General features: G+C 43.3%; 1 protein-coding gene across 2 annotated transcripts in view; it reads right to left on the minus strand.

The window, feature by feature from the left end:
* Positions 1–18,092, minus strand: part of PDPN (podoplanin) — a 27,353-nt gene continuing 9,261 nt past the window's right edge. The window contains exons 2-6 of one of the 2 annotated variants that reach the window (XM_010957510.3): positions 8,478–8,611; positions 6,888–7,017; positions 3,268–3,306; positions 2,594–2,705; positions 1–1,739 (exon numbers count right to left, since the gene is read on the minus strand). In XM_010957510.3, the coding sequence (XP_010955812.1) occupies positions 1,733–1,739; positions 2,594–2,705; positions 3,268–3,306; positions 6,888–7,017; positions 8,478–8,611 (422 nt within the window). In that variant the 3' untranslated portion in view covers positions 1–1,732. The remainder of the gene's footprint in view (positions 1,740–2,593; positions 2,706–3,267; positions 3,307–6,887; positions 7,018–8,477; positions 8,612–18,092) is intronic. The other variant, XM_045518509.2, reaches the window with a different exon arrangement.

Here is an 18,092-nt window from a genome sequence, read left to right on the forward strand (position 1 = left end):
TTGTTGTACGCAATCATCTGTTTTATTTCCAAACACGTCTACACTGCATTGAGCATCAACACAGATGTGACGAGGAAACCCACAGTCCTGTCCCAGCAGGCCGTGGGTCCAGTGTATGACTTGGGGTTGACTATTCTTTTTCACAGTGAGAAAAAAGAAGAGGGGATAGGAAAGATGAAGTGAACATTATTCCCAACTCCTGTTCAGGAATCTGAGTGAGGAAATGGAAGGATATTTAAGAGATTCAGAAAGCTCTTCCAAAGACCCTTCTCTCAATCAGCTGACGTTCAAATAATGGAACCTGGGCGGGTGGACCAGCGGGATAGAGCGACCCAGGCACACACTGCTTAAAATAACAGCCACACGTTACTGCAAGAAATGGGAGGAACGGGCTGTGCTTTCCAACTGACAGTTTACTTTTTCCTGGTTTACGCACCCATACACGTTTACAGGATATCAGAACATCACAACCATGACTGTGACGCAGGATCTGGTCAGCATAAAACTTTTTGTTCAGGGGAAAGAACTCAGTTGACCTACAGGGAGAAAAGTTCCGAGTTGGATGGTGCCAATACAGAGCGGTGCCAAGACATTATTTTCAATTGTGGCACCACAAAACTATGCAGTATGTCACAAAGACCAGGAATATCTTTCGTTTTCAAATCAAGTCTCTAAATCCAGCCGCTTTTTTAAAAATTAGTATTTCCATATCTGTCCTCTGAGGCAGAAAGGCAATCTTAGAAAACGGGCAGGTTCTAGCTCCCCGAAGCACACACGGAGACTCTCTCTGTTTGGGGGCCACTGTGGTTCTTGGTCTCTGGGCCACCTGAGCCTCTGAGGCACCACTGGGCCTCCAGCAGCCTCCTTGCTATCCGGGACTGAGATCTCCATATTCCAGAGCAAAGTAGCCAATCTGGAGGATTTGTGTCGTGTGGAAGACAGGTCACCCCCTTAGCGCTGGCTCCCCATCATCCAAGGGAAGTGGAAGGGACAGATAGGAGCAAACCTTTGATTCGTCAAGTCATTGCTGGAGAAGGCCGTAGAGCCCGTCTACAGCCTGCCTGGTGGCCCTGTTGTGAGACCCAAAACACCTTCCCCAAAGCACAGCCTTCCTGTTTGTGATTTAAAACTGGTGCCTCTGAAACAATTTACTTGGACCAGTGAAAGGCAGCTGCTCGTTATATATCACACAAGTTTAGATTTTCTTCTTGATGATTCAAACCAAATCAGACTTGAAAAACAGACCAAATTCAACTGGAATGTGTACATCTCAACAGACCAGACACTGCGAAACGCCTATGACACTTACTGCTATAGCGCTACCCCCAAGGACTCCACTGGTATCAATATTTCCAAAGTCCTCTGCGTGTTCACAATAACAGAGAATGGTCAGAACAAAGACATGATTACAGGTTCTAAACATCGATTGCATTACACTGTCCATCTTAGTGACCAGTCAGTTTATGCAGTTTTGCTCCCTGTTCTATGCATTTTTGTCTTTTAAGTCATCTTATACAAAATTTATATTAAAAAAACATTTCAAAAGACAAACGCTTAGAGGAGAGTAAGTCTTATGAAGACTCTTTTCTTCGGGGACTTCTGGCAAGAGGAGGGATCACCATGGATTGTGAGCATTTCCATGGGTCATCTTCTCCACGGGCTCAGGGACGGGGGAAGTTGGGAACTCTCATTTTAAAAAGCGTTGGCAGGAGGGCACAAGTCTTCAGCTCCTTTAGGGCCTGTAAAAACCAAGAGAAAGGTGACCGTCGCTTCTTTTACCGGCACTGTGACAAGTAATCCCATGAGTCATCGTTCCTGTTGCCGTCTGTCTAAATCTTCCAGTTCTAGAACCTGGTGCTCTTCCCTCCCTGCCCCTCCCCTCCTCCAGGCCCGGTCCTCACACCCAGCGTCAGATTCCCAGGCATTTCCAGACACATCTATCTGCAGCTGTATTGCTAATTGTGTCCCTCAACCTCCCCCTCAACCCCGGCTGCAGAGTATGTGTCCTTTCCCCACCCAATCATATACCATCTCCACAGTGGACATAAGAAAACATTTTCCTCTGGCTATGAATTTGAATGTTCCGAATTCTTAAGGAATTTTAGTAAAGAGAAAGAACTCTTCCCCCCTCATCAATAGTCGAGACTGGAAGGGCGCTGCGGTATATGAGTGTGTGGAGGGCAGGAGAGGAGGGAGGGACCCCATCACCAGTAGAATTCCTCGTCGGAATGGGGCCCTGGCTCTGCCACAGGTGCTCTTCTGGGAACCAGCTACCTCTGATGACTGGGAGCAGGGTGATTAGGGACCAAGTTAAAGCTTGGTTTGGGTTTTCTTTCAAGTCCACTTAGTTGGAAAATTGAGACGAGGTCAAATTTGGTCAGAGCTCAACCGAAGTCAACTAAAGTGGCATCTCTGGCTCTTTCTTGGGAATTTATAAGGCCCAAGTAGACACCTGTTCTTCTGGGGAAGCTTCAGATGTAGTGCTGATGGAGGCTGGTGGCTTCTGAACATGACCTTCATTGGAGGTTTCTAGTAGTTTAAAGGTTGGAAATGACCGCCTTCATTTACCCATCACATGTGCCTAGTTACTTACGAGTACCTCCCCGACATTTTTCGCACAGCCACAATGATGATCCCACCAATGACTCCAATGGCTAGTAAGACCCCAACTACGATGCCAACCAGGGTCACTGTCTCCAAGCCATCTGAGTGAGAGGGAGAAAAAGCATGAACCCTGGATAAACAATACACTTGTGATAAACAATGCCACTGCCCACTACAGATAGCAAATAATGTTCTATGTTGCTTCTCCTGTATCCAGTGGGAGTTGACTTAGAAGGGGAGAAATGTTGGGTTACCCTAATCCCATCTTATGAATGAAAACACTTCTGGGTCTCAGGATCTATCAAGCACACCGCTCCTACTGGGTGGCTTCACTGTTAATTACTGGGTAGCGTTTGCTACATACGGCTATTAAATTAGCCCCCATTTTCATTCTTAGGAACAATAAATTGTGAAATGACACCATTCTCCATAGCTGTCATCAAGTGACTAGCCTCATTTGCGGTTTGCTTATTTTCAAATACAGACAATTCCCTTTTCTCTCTCTTAAAAGAGGTTTGAAACCTGTTCTCAGGAGGTTTCGTATTCTACTCCTGCCGACTCCAGCCCAGGAAAGAATGAAAGTCATCAAAGATTAAGTTCAAAGGAAACTTCTTTTTTTCTAACATTTCCATAAGAATATTTTGACACCAAAATCTAACCCACCTTTCTCAACTGTTGTTTGTTCCTTTCCATCTGTTTTCTCTATAAAGAGAGAGATGTGATGATATAGAATTATTAGGATTTAATAACTGTAATTTAACAATTGGCAAAAGATGAATTCACCCTAAGTGGACGGTAGCAAAACACAAGAAATGAGGATAATTCTTAAGTAAATTGGATCAGGGGAGTTTTAAGCAAGCTCTGACATGATCTTGTCTTCAAAACTATTATTATTGAATTAATGAGTGGTTTTTCACACCCACAGTTCTTTTGTGTATATTATTTTTCTGTCACCCACTTTACAGAGCAGTGTGGAGGAAACTGACCCACAGAGATCTTAAAGAAACGGTCAAAAACTTCAGAGGTTAGAGTAACAAAAGAATCCGAAGCTGCTGATTCTTGGTCCAATGTCAAGATCATGGAAAACTCACCCACTGGGATGAAAGGAACTTCACTCTGAGAGCAATACTCTAGTTTTGGAAGATGTAGTCAAGACTATGGTTTATCTCATGGCATCGATTTCCTTTTGCTTTAGAGGCAAAATCCAGATCTTCCAGGGCACATAAGTTTTAGGAGAATACACCTTTTGTATTTGGGGCACTGCTATTGTAGGATTTCTATCTGCGGCTAAACCTAATCCAATAGTTACAATGTGAACATTCTCATTTATCTATCCTGTGACTATAAGTTATTTAACTATGAGTACTGTCCTGTAAGTAAGCAATAAAATTGTGAGTTTCCTTCAGATAATTTTACACCATTTCTATTAAAAAATAAAGGTCTTGTTTTGTTTTGTCTCTCCTATCAACTTCTTTGCATAGAGTCCTTAACTCGCCTGGGTGGTAGTTGTTTATCTAGTTTGCTGATGAAGAGAAAGTTCAGAGGCCTTGATTTAATGACACAAGGGAGAGAAATGACTCAGTCGGGCCCTTCCCTAGAAACTCAGTTCACAATCTGCAAATTTGTGCAAAAATACCACAGATAGCCAATAACTTTCCTAATCAAAGGTGACATCCATCAGCCAACCATCATCTACAAGATGCTTATTTTTTCTAATACTTTGGTTGGAAAGAAGCCACACACTTTGTGCCAAGGCCTTCTTCAAAAATGGAAGACACCATTTCAAGATGGCCCTAAATGTCACACCTGGCTGCCAACTACTGGTAGAGACAGGTCAAACATTTGTTAATCATGCCCCAACATGGTGGCTGCCCATACTGTGCTCAAAACACACCGTTAATGACACCATTTGTCAGGAAATACATTCCCAAAAATAAAGCTTGTGCAAGATTCAGTATTAAATTAAGAGTTTATTGTCTTGTACTCCCTAGCTCCCTCCCAGTTATGCTGACTGTGATCTCGCAAATGTGTCATACACGTGAGCATCATCAAACGTGGGTGTTTCATGGGAAAGACATCTGTTGCCCTAATAAAATTTCTTCTTAAAAAACCAAGTGCTTATAATTACATTTTTGACTCACATGTGAAAATTTCTTGGAACACTGACGTATGAAGTGGGAATGGGCCATAAGTCAGTTTTTGTGAAAGGGTGGAGCAGGGGACAGGCAAGGGAGTAACATGGGTATTTTCCAGGGAACTGAGAGCTTTAATTTTTAAGAAATAGGGAAAGTATCCTGGTATGATACTAAAAAGAAAAAATACTCAACTTGAAATGCTCCATTTTCTGCAGCTAATTAGCTGTCAATTCCTATTATAAATAATCAATAGTTCTCCAAAATTTTGTAGTGCTTTCCAATAACTAATTATATTGATGATTCTTTCCTCGCTTGGCCTTATCGGGTTCTCTCATATGTTTAAATTTTAACCATTTCTTTAGCATCTTGGAGTAACCCTTAGGTTTTATTTTCAAAGCACTTTATAAAACTTTTTACTATTATTATTGTGATAAAACACACATAACATAAAATGTACTGTCTTCAGATATTTGTAAGTGTGCCATTTAGTGGTGTTTAGCATTCACACCGTTGTGCAGCCATCACCACCATCCATCTCCAGAACTCTTTTTCATCTCAAAAACCTGACACTCTGTACCCGTCGAACAATGACTCCCCACTCCCTCCTCCCCTGAGCCCTGGCAACAACCATTCTACTTTCTGTCCCTACGATTTTGACTACCCTATGCACCTCATCTACGTGGAATCATACAGGATTTGTGTTTTAGTGACTGACTTAATCCATTTAGTGCTAGGTTCATCCATGTTGTAGCACATGTGAGAATCTTCTTCCTTTTTAAAGGCTGAATAATATTCCAACTGTAGGTATGTATCACATTTTGTTTATCCAGTCATCTGTCCTTGGACAGTTGGGTTGCTTCCCTGTTTTAGCTATTGTGTATAATGCTGCTCTGAACATGGGTGTACAAATACAAAGCATTTTTAAAGTCTTCAGACATGCTATAGAGTTTTCAAAACCAGACTGACAGTTGGGTCTGGAAATGTATATTAAACATAGAGTAACTGTCTAGGTGTTCAGATGAGCAAATGGTTTCAGGGACCACTGCTTTAGGGGAGGTCCTTAAGTTTACTTTCATTTAAAGATGGGAACACCTATCTGGATAAAATGATTATAGAAAATTGCTCAAGTTAGCAAGCACTCATTTCAGTTACTGGAGGAATAGTTCCTTTTGTCTCCTACCCCAATCTACTATAAAATAAGGCATAGTTTTAAAAAAATCCCTAACAACTGAATTTCTCTTAAGAAGGCTCTATAAATAGGAGGCTATCTATCTCTTTCCCTTGCTAAGATATAACAGCAATGATCTTTCTTCCTGCTCATTGGTGATGGTCTTAAACCTCATGATAATGATGTAGACTCAAAGTTGTCCTCCAAAGTTTCTCTCCAAGGTGTCCCATTCACAGTGTTGCAGGCACCAACCGTGAATCACAAGTTCAACCCCAAATGCTGGTAAGGCTGGTTTACAGTAAATTCTTACTATTTTCTTAAGTTGAAGTATAGTCAGTTTACAGTGTTGTATCAATTTCTGGTGTACAGCATAATAGTTCAGTCATACATATACACACATATATGTTTGTTTTCACATTCTTTTTCATAACAGGTTAAATATCATTCTCTGTAGAAACTTGTTGTTTATCTAGTCTATATATAATAGTTAGAGTCTGCAAATCACGACTTCCCAATTTGTCCCTTCCCACCCTCTTCCCCAACCCCGTAACAATAAGTTTGTTTTCTATACCATAGATCCTTGCTTCATGTGTACAGACATAACTCAATGTAAGATGGTAAATATTCACACAGAGTCTATTAAGATTTACATAGGTTGGCTGAGTTTTACTGTCTTGGGTGTCAACACGAAGTCCTTAGTGTAGCATCGTATCATCTTAAGATCTGCAATATGACACCAGTAGCTCCTTAACTTGCCCTTGTTGGGCATTATCACTAGCTGTCATTCAAGGTAGAAAGCTGTGTTCAGCAACCCAATAAATACAAATTCTGAGCCTACCACATAAAGCTTGGTTCAAAATTAGTGCTTGCATTCCAGTATGTGCCCTATTGATTATTACATTTGTTCATGGAGTTTTCTTGGGAATGCACTGATTATGCAAAAGAAGTTCATCCCCTACTGGGGCAACTGGCTTTCTTACCCGAGGACCGACTAGTGGCCGCATTTGAGGTTGTGGTACCCCGGCTTTCTTCTTGGACGTGGACTGTGCTTTCTGCAGTTGGCAGATCCTCTCCGGGTCTGTCTGTTACACTCTTTGCTCTTGTTGGCACCTATTGGAGATGGAAATGAGGCAAAACAGAAACAAAACCTAATGCTTTAAAAGATATATGCTGGCTTATAATAGCGAAGGATTTAAGACGGTATAAATATATAAAATATATGATGACATAAATTTAAAGTGGAAACAAGAAAACAAACAAAAAGAAACAATAAGAATAGGGGCAGGAATAAAATCATGTCTACTCCAGAAATAAATGCCAAATGTTTAGCATGCTGACTTCCTAAGGTCTTAACTCTTCAGAAAATACTGGATCCCGAGGCGTTAATTCTTCCTCTCCCTTGAACTTGAATGGCACTTTTTCCCTGAACCTGTATATGGCACTGCCCTCTCTCCCTCAATTAGAATAATAGCTAGCCTTCACTGAGGGCTTACTATACGCCAGGCCCTTTAAATACTTTCTCATTTACACCACGAAAAACCCTATGAAGTAAATTCTATTATTAGCCCCATAGGATGAACAAGGCTTAGAAGGATCAGATAATATGCCCAAACTCACACAGCCAACAAACGACAGAACAAGACTTGGAAATGGTTCCGTTGACCCCAAAGTCCATGCCAATGTATATTCAACAAATATGCACTAGTGAGCACAGGCAACCAAACCAAAAATAGATCAACAGGGCTACACCAAACTTAAAAACTTTGTGCATCAAAAGACACAATCAACAGAGTGAAAAGGCAATCTATGGAATGGGAGAAAATATTTGCAAACCATATAACTGATAAAAGTATAAAGAACTCCTACAACTCAACATTAAAAAATCAAATAACATGATTTAAAAAATGCATAAAAGGACTTGAATAGACATATCTCCAAATATGACACATAGTGGCCAACAAACACATGGAAGATGCTCAGTATCAATAATCATCAGAGAATAGCCAATCAAAACCACAACGAGATGATTGCCTCACCCCTGTTAGGATGGCTACTACCAAAAGAACAGAAAACGACATGTTGGCAAGGATGTGGAGAACTTGGAACCACTGTGCACTGTTGGTGGGATTGTGCAGTCGCTACAGAAAATAGGATGGAGGGTCCTCAGAAAAACTAAAACCAGAACTACCACATGATCCAGAAATTCCACCTCTGGATATATACCCAAAAGAGTTAAAAGCAAGGTCTGGAAGAGAAGATTGCACATCCATGTTCATAGCCAAGAGTTGGAAGCAACTGACAGATAAATGGATGAAGAAAGTGTGGTGCGTGCACACACACACATACACACCACACACAATAGAATATTATTCAATCTCAAAAGGAAAAAAATTACACATGCCACAACATGGATGACACTTGGGGACATTATTGCTAAAGTATAATGAATTAAGTGAAATAAGTCAGTCACTAAACACCCTTGCATGTGATCACAAACACATATATAACAAACACCCTCATACACAATCACATGCCTTTGGAGCAAGTTCCTCTCTTCCTGAAACACTTACCAGAGCTGTCAAGCCAGCCGACTTGTGGGGCTCTTCACTGGCACTTGGGGTCGTGGCGTAATCTTCCACACGCGGGATCACCTTGCCATCTGTCACACCTTGGGTTACATCATCTTCTGGCCGGACTGTGCTGGCTGAAAAGGAAAGACTGAGTCAGACCTTAAGGTGGAAATCATGTAAGCAGTCCTATTTGGCCAGCTACAATCAGATTTTCTTTCCCATTTCTTTTGGGTATTTTTTCCTTTTTTCTTGAGGGGTGGTCATCATTCTGGCTTCACACAAACCATACTCTTTGTCTCTATTGCAAATGAAAGGAAGACGAAATACAAAAAGGTGAAGCAGCCAGCCCCTCCCTGGTATCCCACTGAGGCGTGCTGGCCAGCGAGACCTATATCTTGCCTTTTTAATAACGAACCTGATTCTTCCCGGTGCCATTTCATACAGTGAATTAATGCATTAGGGTTAATAGGATACCATTTAGACCTAGAAAAATGCTAAATTAGAAGAATCTGGAAAGATTTCTAAAAATACTGATTTGCAGGCTCTATCCCAAACCTACAGAATCAGAATCCAAAGGCAGGGCTTCCATCTTTTTAACATCAAGCTCGCTCTCCATGTAATTTTGAGACTGCTGTCTGCTTGAATGATTGGGACCGCTGCCTCTGACCACAGACCTCATAGATTACATGGAGTTCAACGTCATCTTTTACAGTGGGGGGGGTTGTTGCCTACAGGGGAGAGTCAGTAATACACTTAAGGGTGCTGAGATAACCAACAGAACTCTTAGGGCACCCAGAGCCCCACAAACTCACGGCCGGCTGCTGACCCTGGCTTTTCTGCGTTAACACTGGATGAATGACCCTGTTGTGCCAATAAGAAAGGTTTCCAGAGGAGCAGGGGATGGGTGGAGTGGAATTGCAGGTTGGATTCCAGGACTAAAAGGAGAACAACAAGTGGCCTCTTCTTCACCCTCTACCGCAATGATCCGAACTAATCGCCACCGAGTAGAAGCACCATCTCAACTCAGCAAATAACCCTTTTCACAAGTTAAAAACAACAACAACAAAAAAAACCCCACTGACTCATTGGTCACGGGCTCCCTCCCCAGACTCAGAGGGGCTCTGGAAATTCCATGACTAAACACAGTTGCAAAATAAGCCGGCATACACAGCTCGAGAGCAAGAGGGAGGGGGGTGCTTGGAGACTTCTGTGCATAATTAAAGAGCAGATGTTCGGATCGAGACAGTGCAGAAGGGTGCGATCCGGTCCTTGCCTTAAGATACCTTGTTTCTCCCAATGCTCAGACAGCTCAGCCAAAGGCACAGCTAATAAATATTTGATCGCAGCTTCTCTGCTGATGCATAGAGGAAGGAAACCTCTAGAGTAAATTCACTTGTTCCATGAGCCTTCTCTGCATGGAGAGTCCTAACCCAGTGCTGTGGACGAGCATCCCAAGCGCATGCATTCATTTTTCATCTGGGGCGAGGGAGGAAGGCTCTCACTCCTTAGCAATAACTGAACACCTCAGTGCAGGCAAGCGACTTGCACCTCCCTTCCTGGCAGGTTGCTGGGATGGGGATGGGGTGGTGATCAACTTCCTCTAAGGATTTATGACTCCGTGCTGTAGGCAAATGTTGAAGGTACTTACTGAGCTCAAGGGGCATCTCCCTTTGCCAGGCAAGTAGTCTTCATTAAAAAAACAAAAAAACAGAAAAACTAAGCATCCTATTTTCTTTTCTGTCACTCCTGGTTTGAACTCAGTTTAACAAACCATCCATGGCAAGAATGTTTTCTGGAGCTGTTCAGTAAAATCACTTACTATATGGCATCCTCTGACTTTACAAAGCAAAACAAAACCACCCTGGCTTAAAAAAAAAAAAAATCAAGAACTGAATGAAGTTGATTTGAATTCTTTCATAGAAAGTTCAGTTCATTGAGAGCATAACTTGATAATCAAGTTCCCTCTTAGTCTTTCTTACTTTTGGCCCACAGAACCAAGTACTAAAATCGCTCTGAATAGACAAAGGGCATTTAATGAATGACACTCATGATTAAGATGCACGCCTTTTGTCTCACTGCCCTGGCATTCTTTATGCTCCATGGGAAAGCTGATCTTTAACAAGAGATGCTCAATTGTTTCCCTCATTATTTCGGCCGAAAGCTTTCTTGGGTGAAGAGTTCCAGCTGCTGAGTTTCCAGCCAGCATCTGACATCCTTTCTCTTGAACGGCGAAATTTAAATCATGTACTGATGCCTTCTCTCTCCAATCCTCTTTTTCTTCCTAAGACACAGTGTGTGCGCAGGAACACACACAACTGTTTATGTGCAGTGACAAATCTACCATAACAGGGTCAGTCCTGGAATCGTGAGCCCTCGTGCTCTCGTAAACACCTTTTCCTGCCACACCCAGCCTCCCCCAGCCCGTGGGTCAGAACCAATGGAAGTTTCCAAATACGGCTGCCACCCATCCCATTTGCTTTGAATCGGTGTGTGTGTGATATTCTTTAAAAAGTTACTACCTCTAAGAAGATGATGCGATAAATCAATTTGACCTCAAGGTTCCTACGTTTGAGAACAAATAACTAAAGAGATGCTTATTGGGATGAAAGTGCTAATTATGAATCTTTTTTTATCTTTACATTAAAGCCCAATATCTCTAAAGATGTGATTCTAGTACACGTGCACTTATGGGATGGTATTTCTTTTAAAATATTTTAGAGTTTGGAATGAACATTAAATCATGCTGTTAGTGTAACTGTATTGCAGTTGTCCCCAGTTCTTGATTAAAAGCCTTTGAGTCAGTGTTTTCAATCTTTTGGTTTCGTTTACGTTTCTCTGATTTGTGAGGCTGAGTTGTTCCATCTGTTTGCTGGCCAATAGGAGTGTCTTCTCTTGTGATCATTCTTCTCTTAGGGTGTTCATTTTTAAAGATAATTTTCAGTGTGCTGTACACCAGAAATTGACACAGCCTTGTCAACTGATTATACTTCAATAAAATAAGTGAACAAGTCCAAAACAAAAATCTCCTTAAAATTTTTTAAGGAGTCCTTTATGCTTTCAGAATACTTTCTTTGAAACAGATGCTGCAGCTTTTTTTTTTAAATAATTGGCATTTGCATCTCCTTTGTAAGCGGCAAGTTCTGTCACTAATCAAACTTACTTAGCTTGTTTTGTCCCTCCGATGCCAGACTTACAAACGAACCCTTCTTAAAGATTACGTAAATATTCACTGATATTTTCCTAAAGGTTTTGTTTTTACACTTAATATTTCTATTTGTTTTTTTTTCTTAAAGTATGATGTAAAATGGGAATATGATTTGATTTTCTTCCAAAGATTAAGCTGTCATATCAATAAATCCTCTTTTCCTCACTGCTTCAAAACTAGCTTTCCTTGAGACAAATGTTTTCTTTTAAATAACTGTGTCACAGCATTGGGAGAAACCTGTAGCACAAGGACCAACCTAAATGACCTGGGCACTGCTGTCTCCCCCCCACCCCCGCACCCCCTACATACTGCCCTCTGTCTGCAGACTTTCCAGAACTGATTCCTAACTCCATACTCCCCTGGCCATCAGGTCCCTCTCCCTCCTCACATCAGCTGACCGCTGCTGAGTTAATTCTGTGCCCAGGATGCAGTTAGAAGAAAACAGAGGGTAGAGAGCAAGGAAGGAGAATGGGCCACTCAAACAGAAGTGCCCTGAGCTCTTTCCGAGTGGTCGGTCCTGCTAACGTGGGAGGAGCTGCATTAGGACGACACCCTCCCTCCCACTTGCTCAGCAATGCAAGGTTTACACGGGGCATTCAGGCTGACTTTGTGCCACCAGGTGGGCTGTGCCGGCATTTCTGTCCTCGATCATCAGATGAGGACAGAGAGGTTGACAAGACTCTCCTTGAGCAAACTTCAGCTAGGCTCCTCCGAGCCCTTCTCTCCACGAGGCCGTGGCCTTGGGCATCCTCGTCCATCGCAGCAGAGTCTGGTTTCAGCAAGAACCCTGCTAAGTCAGTTTAGAGACAGTCCCTCCACCCCTCCACACCTGATCAGGCTCCCCATCATCCACTTTTGATGCTAAGTTCCTGGTCTGCCTTTGGCAAGAACCCTCCCCACCTTCAATGTCTCCTTGTAATTTTCCATCCACAGACCCTCCCTCTGCTCCTTGGCTGTGACTCCTCTCGGAATTGAGCCCTGTCTCTCTCCCCGATGGCCACAGTCTTGAATAAAGTCTTCCAACTGTTGGAACAAGTGCCAGAATTACTTCCTTCAACAAAGTCAGAAGTTAAATGATTTGCCAAGTCGGCCTGGTCGGTGAGCGGATGCAAAGCCAAGTGTTTTGCTGGCGTGTTGGTGTTTTCACCAACAGAGGCCTGAAGGCACCTGCGTGCCTCCAGGGCAGCTGCGCTGCAGTGCCCCCCGCCCCTTACATTCTGACATCCTTCCTCTTTGCCCCCGGCCCCATCCTCCTGTAAATAAGAATCCTGGTTGTCAGAGCAGCCGCTTCCTCAGGCATCCTCTCATCTCCTCTTATGAAATCCCATCTGTTGGAAGCCCCCACTCTAATTATTTAGTGACCACAATCTTGATGTCCTCAAATGAGCCCCCTTCTAGGACTAAGCTTCCAGAAGTGGCAGGTTGGAAGGAAGGTGCGATCAGCCTTACGAAGGCTGCACCTTTCTGAGCAGAGGCCCCCGTGGCTCTACAAATTAAGGCAGCAGCAATGAAGGAGACTGGGCCTTCCCAAGGTTCACCTCTACCTCCCTGAATATTTATTGCACACCTACTATGTGCTGGGCCCTATTCTGGGCACTGGAGACAGAGGGGCAAACCAGGTGAGGTCTCCACTCTTGTGGGTTTGGATACTGTTGGGGTGAAGTGTGGGGCTTGCAACAAGCAAACAAACAAGGAAAATGTCAAGACAGTGCTTCTGCACCCGCTTCAGATAGCTGCTCAAAGGGCACTTTCTCAGGAGGCCTTCCTGACCACCCATTGAAATCCGTGCCCCCCGCCCCAACTCACAAGCTGCAGTGTATTCACTAACTGGCTGCCCACTAGAACATACGGTCAGTAAAGTTTGCTTCATCTCCATGTTCCCATGGTCTGTTATACTGGGATGGAGGAGGCACTCAGTAAGTGTTTGCTGAATGACTGAGTGAACTCCAGGTAGGTGAAGAGTTGGTCTAACTAACCCTGAAGCCCAGAATGAGCTTAGGGCACCACACACTTGAAAAACAGGGTGATCAGTGTAGCTGGATGGTGACACCTGAGACTGGGGAAGTGTGGAGGGCCAGTCTGGTGGAACTCTGTAAGGAAGGGGCTTTGATTTTAACTGGAATGTGAAGGAGGCCAGGAGCCAGTCGAGTGGGGAAGAGACATAGCCCAGGAGCCACTCTGAGTGCCGTGGAATAGGATGTGGGTATCGGGATGGTGCTGGGCTCAGACTGATCACTTGGACTGCTGTCCAGGCAGATGTGGGTGGTGCCTGCAGCAGGACAGTGCAGGAGGCAGGGAACGAACAGGACAGGTGATGGCCGGAAAGCATCCAAAGTCATTATCCCGACCGTCAGAAATAAACATGAAACCTCAGAGGTGAGACCTCTCTCACTGCCTGACACAGCTCTGTGGATAACAACATCCAGGGTAGGAATGGATGTCCTGAGTAAGGTAGGATGCTCCCATGTGGTGCTGAGTCCTTTACTGGATCTCACCTGGTTTCATCAGGACAGCCTGATGTCTCCTACATAAGTTTAGGTGAAGAGCCTCTGCCCCGTTTCCATCTCCACATGAGGGAGAAGTTCCCCGTGGTCCTCTTTCGGCTAACCTAAAGCTTCAGAATCGAACAGCTAGAGATGAAGGTGGGAAAGTTGATTTTAAAAATAAAGAAGTCCCAAGCTGAGTTACCCTCAGGCTTTCCAAGAAAACCAGTGGTGTTAGCCAACAGATTAAGGCATCTTTCATGTCGTCTGGTTTTTCTAGCATCTTGAGCTGCTCCAGCATCTGAATGTACACATAAGCCTTTGAAGATGGGTGACCAGCTGGCCTTGGAATGATTTTTGAGACCATCAAGAAGAAGAATACTCTTATTCTTTCCTTCCAACATCCTCGGAAGTTCTGGGTTTCCCCTGTAGGAGAAACTGCAGGATAACTAACAAACAAATAATCCCAATTACATCTGGGAGGAATTTTTAGAGGGAGGTCAAAACATCTATCTGGAAAACAAAAGCACCAATGCCTGCTTCTGTCCCTTTGCCCAGACACAGCCTTTTATATATTATTTTTCTATCATGTCTCAAGACTGTGCTCAGAAGCCTGAAAATAAACACACCCCGAACTGCAGAGAGGTGCCAACTTCCAACACTTTCCAGCGTTTGCAGACCACCCACTGTGATCATCGAGATACTCAGATCTTTGTACATCCTTCATCTCCATTCAAAGCATCCCAAATTCAGCTGTTTGATGTCGCTCCCTTAGTTATCAGGAAGTGGGTTTCTGCAACCGGAAGAAAGGTGTTAGGACTGCTTTTATTTACCACATCTTTTGTGTGGCCCCTCTCATCCCAAAGGCTGGTCCACATCCTGACCTTGTACAGAAGCTCTTCTTTGGAATATTAAAAGACGTTTGCTGACCCAGAGCTGTGTGCCTAACCCACAACTGCTGGCAGACCCTGGGTTGTGGTCAGTACAATCACTGATGTGGCCAATGGGCTTCCCACCCACCTCCATCCCTTCCATAGATCCTGGTAAATTTTTACTGGATTGAAGTTTGGCCATGGAAAAATCTAGGCAACTGCTGGAAGGCTTGGCCCTGCCACTCAGTGTCCCACAGGGACTCACACGATCCTAATTTTCCTCCAGGCAGCATAGTGCTGCCTACAGCCCACACTGTCCCATGTTTCCTGTGCAGGACACCATGGTTCAGAATTTAACAGATGTTTGTTGAGTGACTGACTGAGAGTACACTTACAGCCAAGTAGGAGATTTCCTTTGAGTTATCTTTATATTATACATATATAATATATATCTCCTTTATTGTAATATTCCTGCCACTGTCCACTGTGCTTCACCCAAGAATTGTTAAATGCCTTCCCCTGATGAAAGAAACAGCATGGCTGAGAACAGAACTCTTCATCTGTGAGGATGCCCTTGGCTGCTCTGCCCTTTATTTTTAATGAGCACCAGCCTGTCTGCTCACTGTGTCAGGTCCTGTCGGCCCCTGCCGGCCAAGGCTGAGACTTCATTGCCTGGTTTTGGCACTGGGGACGTGTGCCTCTCCCACAAAATTCAAGGGATATGTGTCAAGGCTGCAGAGAGCACACAAGTGTCACTAATTCCTCAAGAGAAATCAGAAGAGATGCTACACATTAACATTCGAAACAGCAAGCATCCCCCGACTTCAGAGAGGGGGTGGTTATGTTCAATGCCTCCAAGGATGCCTTCCAGGGGAGCAGCTTTCTTAGGGCTCTGGGTGGGGTGGCTCCTCGGGGTCACCTCCCAAAGTTGAGGGCAGTGTTGTGAAAGTCTCTGCAGCTGAACATGACAATAAAGAAAGGAGAGGGGCCAGTGACGGCTGTGGACTCCTGTTTCATTTTAGTAGCAAGGACTCATACCAAGTCACTGGCACTCACACCAAGTCCTGCACTGGAAGGTTCAGGACACGTGGTCCACAACATAACAGGGAAGAACAAATCTGACTCCATACTGGATCTGTTTCTTTTACTTAAGCTTTTGTATTCTGTTACTTTTGCTACAAGTTTATCACTAAAGGGATGTTACTTATAAGCTTGAATTATACGTAATAGCCCCTCTTTGGGAACCCTGCCTCCCATGTAATCAGCATTAAGCTAAAATATCTTTGTTTAGCTCATAGGAAACCTCCAGACCATGCCCCTTGTGAATGGCTGCAGGAAGGAAGAAATTAACACACCCCCTCTGGAGTCTGACTAGAACCAGAACTTGACCCTCTCCCCTTTTAGTATGAAAGAAGCCTGAATTCTAACTCAGAGAAGATGGTTCTTTGGGACACTAGTCCACCATCTCCTCAGTCTACTGGCTTTCTGAATAACGTTGCTGTTCCTTTCGCCAACAACTTGTCTCTCGACTTATTTGCCTGTTGTACGACAAGCAGTACAAGTTTGGACGCAGTAACAATAAGACGGGTCTCCCAACCACACCCATTCTCTCTTCTTTGTTGGGGGAAAAGGAATTGAGACCTACTGCGTACAGTTCATGAATCTTTGCAGTTAATCTCCATGACCATCCATGAGATAGGTATTTTAATAATGGTGACTATCTATTGAATTTATAGGAGAATGTGCAAAACAAGGTGCTAAGCACTGTCTTTTTTTTAATTGACGCATAGTCAGTTTACAGTGTTGTGTTAATTTCTGGTGTACAGCATAGTGATTCAGTTATACGTGTATATTCCCTTTCATATTTTTTTCATTGTAGGTTATTAAAAGATCTCAAATATAATTCCCTGTGCTATACAGTAGGACCTTGTTGTTTATCTGTTTTATATATAGTAATATCTGCAAATCCCAAACTCCCAATTTACCCCTCCATCCTCTCCTTTCCCCACTGGTAACCATAAGTTTCTTTTCTATGTCTGTGAGTCTGCTGCTGTTTTGTAAATAAGTTCATTTGTGTCTTTTTTCTTTCTTTCTTCCTTCTTCTTCTTTTTTTTTTTTTTTTAGATTCCACATATAAGTAATAGCATATGGTATTTTTCTCATTCCGGCTTACTTCACTTAGTATGACGATCTCCAGGTCCATCTATGTTGCTATAAATAGCATGATTTTATTTGTTTTTATGGCTGAGTAGTATTCCATCCACAAGTTCTTTATGCAGTCATTAGGTCGCTTCTATGTCTTGGCTATTGCAAATAGCAATATTTACAATATTCTTTTGATCTTTACAAAAACCTTGTAAACTAACATTTTCCTCCTTTCGTAAGGAGGAAACAGTCTTTCTTTTGTAAATGAGGGTGGTGGGTCTGAAAGTAATCTCTCATGTGGTCAGCAAGAGGTGATGCAGAGATTACACATCAGGATCTGTCAGACTCAAAAGACAAAAACAAAAACAAAAAAACCCCAGCTCTAACCACTGTGACACGCAGACTTCACGAGTGTTGGTCACTTTTCTGCAGCTCATTTTCCTCCCCATTCACCTCCATCACTGCCCATCCAAACCCTACCTACTTTTCATGGCCCAGGTAAACACCTCTTTCTTCAGAGCCCACAGCAAGGTGCCAGGAGAAAATTACCTCCTCTAAACTAGTGCCAATCTGGATAACTCTGCATTCACGACTTTCTCCCTGCCAGTATTTAAACACTCCATTCTGCTGGAAGCCTATGGGCCAGCCACTAGCCTAGCCTCTGATAGCTGAATGAATAAATGAATGAATAAATGAATGAATGGATGAATGGATAGATGGATGGATAGATGAACATTTCCACTTTTCAGGGCTCAGGAGAATGAATCAACTTACCCGCTCACCCCAACCACAAACAGGGCTCAGGCCCCCTCATGTGTTAAAACTAGAGGCTGCTGGTTACAGCCTCAATCAAGATTACTCAACCTGGGGGGAGGTTTTTCTCTTGACCAACAGCGGAACGCCCTCAGTG

Source organism: Camelus bactrianus, chromosome 13 (genome assembly GCF_048773025.1).
Source record: "Camelus bactrianus isolate YW-2024 breed Bactrian camel chromosome 13, ASM4877302v1, whole genome shotgun sequence".
NCBI classification, from domain to species: Eukaryota; Metazoa; Chordata; class Mammalia; order Artiodactyla; family Camelidae; genus Camelus; species Camelus bactrianus.